Source organism: Crocuta crocuta, unplaced genomic scaffold (genome assembly GCF_008692635.1).
Source record: "Crocuta crocuta isolate KB4526 unplaced genomic scaffold, BGI_CrCroc_1.0 scaffold89, whole genome shotgun sequence".
Lineage (NCBI taxonomy): Eukaryota > Metazoa > Chordata > Mammalia > Carnivora > Hyaenidae > Crocuta > Crocuta crocuta.
In genome coordinates, this window is record NW_027551559.1 from 10924997 (window position 1) to 10933664 (window position 8668).

At 64.1% G+C, this 8668-nt stretch overlaps 1 protein-coding gene across 1 annotated transcript in view; it reads left to right on the plus strand.

The window, feature by feature from the left end:
- The window catches only part of TERT (telomerase reverse transcriptase), a 23126-nt gene that overhangs the window by 2389 nt on the left and 12069 nt on the right, over positions 1 to 8668 (plus strand). The window contains exons 2-6 of the mRNA XM_077749401.1: positions 311 to 973; positions 5559 to 5754; positions 6969 to 7149; positions 7828 to 8007; positions 8375 to 8533. Of these exons, the coding sequence (XP_077605527.1) occupies positions 311 to 973; positions 5559 to 5754; positions 6969 to 7149; positions 7828 to 8007; positions 8375 to 8533 (1379 nt within the window). The remainder of the gene's footprint in view (positions 1 to 310; positions 974 to 5558; positions 5755 to 6968; positions 7150 to 7827; positions 8008 to 8374; positions 8534 to 8668) is intronic.

Here is an 8668-nt window from a genome sequence, read left to right on the forward strand (position 1 = left end):
CCCTCCACCCCCACCCCCACCCCGGGCCGCACCCCAGGGCAGCCCTTGGCTCCTGGGCCGTGGCCCCCGGGAAGGTGACAAACCACAGGCCCCTCTCAAGGCGCTGAGCGCACCAGGTGCCCCACACTGGGGCTCCCCCGGGGTACCCCCCAGGTGCCCGCCCGACCCCACCGCTGCCCGCGGTGCGACCCTCGCTGGGACCGCAGACCCTGGGAGGCCTCGCGGCGCCGGGGCCTGGGGGCGGCNCGCCGCGCGGGAGAGGGGGGCCGCCCCCGCCCCGGCACCTCCGGACCTCCGCCCCTCCCCGCAGGTGTCCCGCCTGAAGGAGCTGGTGGCCCGGGTGGTGCAGAGGCTCTGCGAGCGCGGCTCCAGGAACGTGCTGGCCTTTGGCTTCGCCCTGCTGGACGGGGCCCGCGGCGGGCCGCCNAGGGAGGGCCCCCTGGGACTCGGCTCACCCCCGCGGCAGCCGCGCAGCTGTCTCCGGGGCCCCAGGGCGCACGCCTTCAGCACCTCGCCCACCCTGAGACCAAGCACTTCCTCTACTCCTCAGGAGGCAAGGAGCGGCTGCGCCCTTCCTTCCTGCTCAGCGCCCTGCAGCCTAGCCTGGCAGGGGCCCGGGCGCTCCTGGAGACCATCTTTCTGGGCTCCAAGTCCCCGCGGCCAGGGGCTGCCCGCAGGCCCCGCCGCCTCCCCGCCCGCTACTGGCGGATGAGGCCCCTGTTCCGGGAGCTGCTTGCCAACCACGCACGGTGTCCCTACGGCGCGCTCCTCGGCGCGCACTGCCCGCTTCGAGNGCGCGCCTGCCTGTGCAGGCTCGTGCCCGCCGGGCTCTGGGGCTCCAGGCACAACCAGCGGCGCTTCTTGAGGAACGTGAAGAAGTTCCTCTCCCTGGGGAAACACGCCAAGCTCTCGCCGCGGGAGCTGACGTGGAAGATGCGGGTGCAGGACTGCGCGTGGCTGCGCGGGAGCCCAGGTGAGGAGCCCCGGGGGAGCGGGGGTCTGGGGCGGCAGGCCCCTCCCTCCCACCCTCCCCCGCAGGGGGTGGGGGGGCGCTTCTGGCTGGAGCTGGGGTCCCACCGGACTCCACTTCTGACCCCGTCCTGGCCGGTTTACACACACCTTCGCGGTTCTGACGGATTCAGGCAAGCCCTGGGTGCCGGGGACAAGCCGTGGTCAGATGTGACACACATGTGGGCAGGGCGGTGGCACAGACAGAAGTGTCCAGAAGCTCTCAGGAGCGCACCTGCATGTTGTTCGTCGTCCCTTTTTGACTTCCAGGTTAGCGCCTTGAAACGGCGCCGCTCGGGTAGGAGTGGGGGGGGGCGGGGGCGGCAGACGAGGCTGCGCCACATACACCTGGTACGCTGACCACATACACCTGGTAGCCAGCATCCGGTGTGGACGCCACGGCCAGGCCGGCAGAGGAGGAGGAACGGCTCTCTCTGGAGCAAGCCCCCGGCCCCATCTTTAGGAACGAGAGGGTCCCCAGGGAGCGGCAGGGTGCTCTCCTGCTGGGGGGGTGGGCTGCCCATGGGGCTGACTGTGAAGCTGGGCCCCTCCCGCCCTCGTTGTCCGGGTTCGATGCGGAGTTTCCTCCGGACCAGCCACCACCCAGCTCCCTGTCGGCCGGCGCCCTCCTCCTCGGCACACCAGCGTCCCGAGTGCCGGGGACCAGCCGGGACAGACCTGTCCCCCGAGCTCCCAAATGTCAAGGTGAAAGAAGATTGCAGAGGTTGGCACCGGGGGTGTGCATTGCAGTCTTCGGGGGGGGGGGCAGTTCCCCAAGAGGCTCTGGGGCCAGGCGATGGCTGGCAGGGTGACCTTCCGATAACTTGGGTTTGTTAGTTGTTTTTTTAATTGTGGGAAAACAAGGCGCAGCGGCCATCGGCCCTCCTAACGCGTGACTGAGCGCACAGAGACGCTGCCAGGAGCGAGGGCGCCGTTGCGAACGTCCTCCCTGGCCTGCCGGTCCGTCCCTAACCAGCGCCTCCCTGCCCCGTGCGCTGTGGACGGGCCTCGGGGTCCCATACCCTCGGACAAGCCTTCACAGACCTTGCACTCCCAGGCCGTGGCCACTTTGTGGAAAGGGTGCAGTCTGTGGCCCCATCTTCACACGAGGTCGGCCGTGCCTCTGTGGACCGCGCACAGGAAGGAGCGGCACTCCCCCGGGAGGGGCCCAGCCCCAGGCCTCCCTGTGTCCTCGCACACTCGAGCTGGGGCCCTGGCCATCCGTTCCTCCCCAAGGCCGGGGCCACACCCGGGCTGGACAAACGATGCAGGGACAGCTTTGGTCTCTAAGCTCGGCTCCGGCGGCCATCTCTTCTCCCCCACACCCCACACCCCACACCCCCCGCTGCTGCCTCACCCCTTCCTCTGTNTCTTTGTCAAGCCAGCCCTGACTGCTGTCCTGCCTGTTGACTCCCGTCAGAAACCTGGTGCCCATCCCTCGTGGCCGGGCTGCCGGGCTGTCCGCGTCTGCCTGCAGGTGTTGCTAGGTGTCACACGGCGGATTCCTGACGGAAAGTCTGGAGGTGCCCCGGCACCCCCCACGCACCTCCTGTCCCCCGGGGCCCACCGTGGCCGGCGGCTGCCCTGGTCCCCTTCCCCTGGGCACATGCAGCCACCGTGGGCCGGCCTACGCTCCTGTCGTCACGTCCCACTGACTTCCGTGTGGCCCCATGACGTCTTTCCCTAACTGTGGGTGGGAGTGTGCCCCTCCCGCCGGGGCCCCGTCGGCCTTCAGAGTAGAGTCTGCTGTCTTGGCCTCACCGGCTCATTGGGTCTCTGGGGGCCGCATCCCTCCATCCGCCTGGGTTACCCGGACCCCGTTCCTAACTCCGCAGGGGTGATCGGCCACGATTCCCTCTTCACTGTGCCCCAGGTTTCCACGTGTTCCCATTTCAGTCTTACTCCGCCAGCCCGTTATTCAGCTGTGTTACTGGTTTTATTGACACTCGAGCTGTGCAGCGGTGTGTGGTCCACGGCAGGCTTCTGAAGTTGTGCAGATGCGTGTGCTGTGTGCATACAGGTGATCCATGTGCAGGTGCCTGTGCTGTGTGCAGACAGATGTTCCGTGTGCAGATATGTGTGCAGTGTGCAGACAGGCATTCCGTGTGCAGATGAGTGTGCTGTGTGCCTACAGGCATTCTGTCTACGGACAGATGTTCCGTGTGTAGACCGGTGTTCTGTGTGCAGACGCATGTGCTGTGTGCAGACAGATGTTCCGTGTGCAGATGGGTGTGCTGATGCGTGTGCTGTGTGCAGACAGGCATTCCGTGTGCAGATGCGTGTACTGTGTGCAGACAGGTGATCCATGTGCACACGTGCAATCCATGTGCAAAGAGGTGATCTGTGTGCAGGTGCCTGTGCTGTGTGCAGATGTTCCGTGTGCAGACAGGCATTCCGTGTGCAGATGTGTGTGCTGTGTGCAGACAGATGTTCCGTGTGCAGATATGTGTGCAGTGTGCAGACAGGCATTCCGTGTGCAGATGAGTGTGCTGTGTGCCGACAGGCATTCTGTCTACGGACAGATGTTCTGTGTGTAGACAGGTGTTCTGTGTGCAGACGCATGTGCTGTGTGCAGACAGATGTTCTGTGTGCAGATGGGTGTGCTGATGCGTGTGCTGTGTGCAGACAGGCATTCCGTGTGCAGATGCGTGTACTCTGTGCAGACAGGTGATCCATGTGCACATGTGCAATCCATGTGCAGAGAGGTGATCTGTGTGCAGGTGCCTGTGCTGTGTGCAGACAGATGTTCCGTGTGCAGATGTGTGTGCTGTGTGCAGACAGGCATTCTGTGTGCAGATATGTGTGCTGTGTGCAGACAGGCATTCCGTGTGCAGATGGGTGTGCTGTGTGCAGACAGGCATTCTGTCTGCGGACAGATGTTCCGTGTGTAGACAGGTGTTCTGTGTGCAGACGCATGTGCTGTGTGCAGACAGATGTTCCGTGTGCAGATGGGTGTGCTGATGTGTGTTCCGTGTGCAGACAGGTGTTCAGGCGTGGGTGTGTGTTCGTGTGCTGCTGGTGGCCTGTGGCGGGCTGGGGGCTCACACCGCAGGCGTCCCCCTCCCCGCGGCGAGGCGCTGACAGGCGTGTGGCCGTCCTCAGGGGTGGGCGTGCCCTCTTCGCCCTGCACGGCGGTATTCGCACTAGGTTTTATAAGATGGGAGCACACTGCAGAATTTTTGCGTCCCTGATGATCGCTTCCTGGTGCCTGTTCCCTCGAAGCGTGTGCTCGCGCCCGCAGAGCGGCAGCCGGCGGTCTCCGGGCATGTGCTTGCCTCGTGGGCACGCCTGACCTGTTAGAGCTCGTGCCCGGCATTCCCACGGCCTCGTGGCCTCGCTCGGACCAGCAACACGAGCTGGTGTCTTCATCTTCCTTTCTGTCCAGCCTGGCGGTGTCTGCCACCGACCTGCAGACTCCCGTTTCTTTCTGGTGACCACAGACGAGCCTGGGTGCCCCATCCCTCTTCCCGATCTGTCCGCCATTCCCTGGCGGGGCCTCCCCGCTCGCCCCCGTGCTCTGCGTCTTCTCCGTGCCCCCCCCAGCAGCACAAGGGCCTGACCCCCCACTTCGTTTCCCCACTGCCGTGGCTTTGCCCCAAGCTGGGACCGCTGTGTGTTCTGCGGTCAGTGCGGGTGGGCTTTGTCCCCTGCCCTCTCTCGTCGTTCTGTCCTCTGTCCCGGACCAGCCTCCGGACCCCCTTTCTTCTCCTTTATGGTTTTTTTCTGTGTCAGTTATTGGTGGTGAAGCCCCAGCTGCATATATGCCACCACCTGTGGCAGCCTGGTGGCTCCTACTCGTGATGCTTTTGAGAGCGTGGAGTAAAGTGCGGAGGAACGTGGAGAGGGCAGCTCGGACCCGTGGTGCACCTTCCGTGGGGGGAGGGGGGAGCCTGGTGCGTGTCCCACCAAGGGGGCCCTGGTGCACGTCCCTGGGCCGCTGATATGCGTCCTCAGCCCCCTGATGCGCGCCCCAAGGAGGGAAGGGGGCCCGGGGGCGCCCCCCCGCCCTGTGAGTGTTCGCAGCCCCACGGCATCTGGCAGCACCTAGCTCCTGTGTGACCACCTCTGCTTGTCGGAACCTGTCCAGCTTCAGCCTGGAAGACCCCGGGCATTTCTGGGTCCCGCCGCCGCTGGTGATGCTGCTTAATGACCGTGTGTCACCGTAGAGTGTGTCTCTGCTTCCCCGTCATCCTGCTTGTGAACGGGACTGGTGACGAAGCCTCCTGGTGTCTGTCCCGTAGAAACGGGACCTGAGTGCACGTGTAACTTCAGCTCTTTGGTGGCCACGTTACACAGTAAACAGGAGAGGTGACACCACCATAATAATGTCTTTCACTAAAGCCCAGCACGCCCGGACGTCGTCACTTCAGCGTATGACCCGGGGAAGCATCGTTACTGACCCTCGTCCCCCTCTGGCCGTGGACTGTGCACACTGCGCCTCAGGCCCACCTGCCCCGTTTCAAGCGGCCAGTGGTGGCCGCGATGGGCAGCGCCTGCGGGGCAGCCCTGGGTGCGGGGTTGACACTGGCTTCTGTGCCTTTCCCTTCCAGGGGCTCGCTGCGTCCCGGCCGCTGAGCACCGTCGCCGAGAGGAGGTCCTGGCCAAGCTGCTGTGCTGGCTGCTGGGCACCTACGTGGTGGAGCTGCTCAAGTCATTTTTTTATGTCACGGAAACTACATTTCAGAAGAACCGGCTCTTTTTCTACCGGAAGAGTGTCTGGAGCCAGTTGCAGAGCATAGGAATCAGGTGTCTAGATCAATGTCACTTGGTCATGTTTTTTCCTGTCCGTGTAGATGAGAGTCCTGAGTCCTGCCCACCCAGTGTGCTTGGGGCTCCCTGTGGGCCCCTCGTTGGGCACAGACTCCTGAGTGCCCCCGCTTCCTGTGACCTGTGAAGTCGGAGTTTGGGCTAGCTAGGCTCTGGGGTCTCAGAAGTAGAAGTTTATACCGAATGGAAACGGCCGTGCAGGTTACTGGCTCGTCCCTGGCATACGGGTCGGATTCTATTTTAATTCGCACAGGACAAATGGGACCCTATCACAGGTTGATAAACGCCGCCTATTCGACGAGGCATGTGGGAGAGGTGTCTGGGGCAGAGGCGTCTTCGCGAAGCAGGACCCCGAGGCGGCAGGCTCGTTTGCACGGCCTCCGGGTGGCTGCTCCGTTGTCTCAGTTGCTCACAGGCTGTTTCAGGGGAAGGACTGAAGGACTGTGGTGAACGTAGGCCGGGCGGGGTCCAGTCCGCGGACGGTGCGGCTGCCCGGCACACAGGCCCTGTGCCTCTGTGGCCTGGCCGACGTGCCCAGCATCCTCTCCGGCTTTGGCGAGGACCCTAATGTGGCGGGATCCGGGATCCCGCGCCACGTCCTGCACTGGGGTCAAGCCCCCGGCCTGTGTGGAGGGGCTGGCTGGGGTCCCCTGAGCCACGTGGCGCCGGGCCTGTGTCCTGCACCTGGGGGAGGGTCTGGAGGCCTCCTCGCCGGTGTGAGTTAACAGACAGCACGGCCTGTTTAATCACTTAAACATTTCACGGCACCTGATCCGAAGCAGCCACTGATGCTTCTTGTGGGGACTGTGGAATCTGCCCCTGCCTGGCAGGCACGTGACTCCCTCGCTGGGCTGGGCAGGCCATCAGCCTGGGGAGCACCTGGCCCCTCTGTCCGTGGGTGGTTCTGGGGGAAGGAGTGAAGGTCACTGATGACGAGCTGGCGGGTCCCTGGAGGATTATGTACCACTGCGGGGGCCGCACACATCACCTCCTCCCCCTACCCCGGGGGCCTCTGTGCTGGATGGAAACGGGTGTCCTGGCACGTGCTGTGGGAGGTGCTCCTGCAGGCTGCCGGCCACAGCACCCCGGGGCCTGGCTGCGCCACGTGCGAGCTCTGGTGCTCTGCCAGGCTCGCTCGTCCTGGGCCCCGGCAGGGCTGCCCGGCCGCGTTCCCACGGGGCTCTCTGTTTCAGACGACACTTCGACAGTGTGCATCTTCGGGAGCTGTCAGAACCAGAGGTCAGGGGGTATCAGGAAGCCAGACCCCCTCTGCTGACATCCAAACTCCGCTTCCTCCCCAAGCCCAGTGGGCTTCGGCCAATCGTGAACATGGACTATGTTGTGGGAGCCAGAACATTCCGCAGAGACAAGAAGGTCATCACTGTTGTTTTCATTTCTAAGCAAAGTGCGTTTAAACCCTGGCTTGGTTTTGAGGTAGACAGGAGGCCCGAGGGGGGCCCCCCGAGGCACGTCAAGCCCACGGGAGGGCAGAGCACCATGATGGGGCCATGTGCCCGGGTGTGGAGAAGGAGCTTGGTGGCAGGCCTATCTTAGAGGATGCCTAAGGTGCCCCCCTCCCCACAGCGCCTCTGTTCCCGGCAGCTCTGACCCCTTCTAAGTGGCTCTAGACAGTGTTGGGGTGACTTTGTCATGCGATGCCCCCAAATGAGAAAACAAGGCTGTTGATACTGACTGGGGACCTGGCTGGGTCTGAGTGGAGCGTCTCCCACCTGGTGTGGTCGGGGTCCCCCCATCTGTGGCCGGGGGCTCAGTAGGTAGAGAAGGGTGGGCCCTGTCGCTAGCTGCACTTCATACATGTAGTTTCTGAGATCCTGTGACAGGTCCCCAGGAGGACCCAGGGTGTGGAAGGGAGGGCCGTGGTGGGATCGGCCATCTGGCCCTTCCGGATGCTGGGAGGGTGAGAGGAGGCGCAGAGGCAGGGAGCTGCCTCTTCTCTGGGGGCCCGTAGGTGGGGGTGAGGGGTCTGACCCAGGCCCCCTTTTGCCGGGCGTCCCCTGACTTTGCCGCCCGTGTCCCTGGCTGGCATGACAGGTGCAGCAGCTCACCTCGCAGGTGAAGACGCTGTTCAGCGTGCTGAACTACGAGCGGGCCCGGCGGCCCAGCCTCCTGGGGGCCTCTGTGCTGGGCATGGACGACATCCACAGGGCCTGGCGCACCTTTGTGCTGCGCATACGGGCCCAGGACCCAGCGCCCCAGCTGTACTTTGTCAAGGTGGGCACCCACGAGTGAGCCTGCTAGGCACCTGAGGCTCAGGGGAGCGCCCTCCCGCCGCCACCACCTGCCCCTGCATCGTGGGCTCTGGCCAGGGAAGTGGGAGTGGCTGGCCTTCAGGCCCCTGCATTTGCCCAAATGAGGTGCCATTTGGGGAATCATGTCTCAGGGAACCTAGAGGGAAGCAGGCCTGCCCTGGGGTGCCAAGTCCGGGGCCGTGGGACAGGTGTGTGCAGCGGGGACGGGGCTGTCCTGGGCATCAGGGTCTCTTACCTGAGTTTGCTGACGCAGGTCAAGACCAGCAGGGCCTGGGAACCCCAGGTGAGCACACGAGCAGCTGTAAACACACACCTCTCTTCCCACAAAGGTGGACGTGACAGGGGCCTATGATGCCCTCCCGCAGGACAAGCTGGTAGAGGTGATTGCCAACGTGATCAGGCCTCAAGAAAACACCTACTGCGTGCGTCGGTATGCCGTGGTCCAGAGAACTGCCCAGGGACACGTCCGCAAGTCCTTCAAACGACACGTAAGACCCCTACAGGGTGTGTGTTCCACAGTGAGGGTGCCTGTGATGAGGGTGTATCTGCCCAGCCCCCTGTGAGCTCACCTGGGAGCCCCTCCTCCCCCTGCCCAGCCCCCTGTGCTCATCTGGGAACCCCCC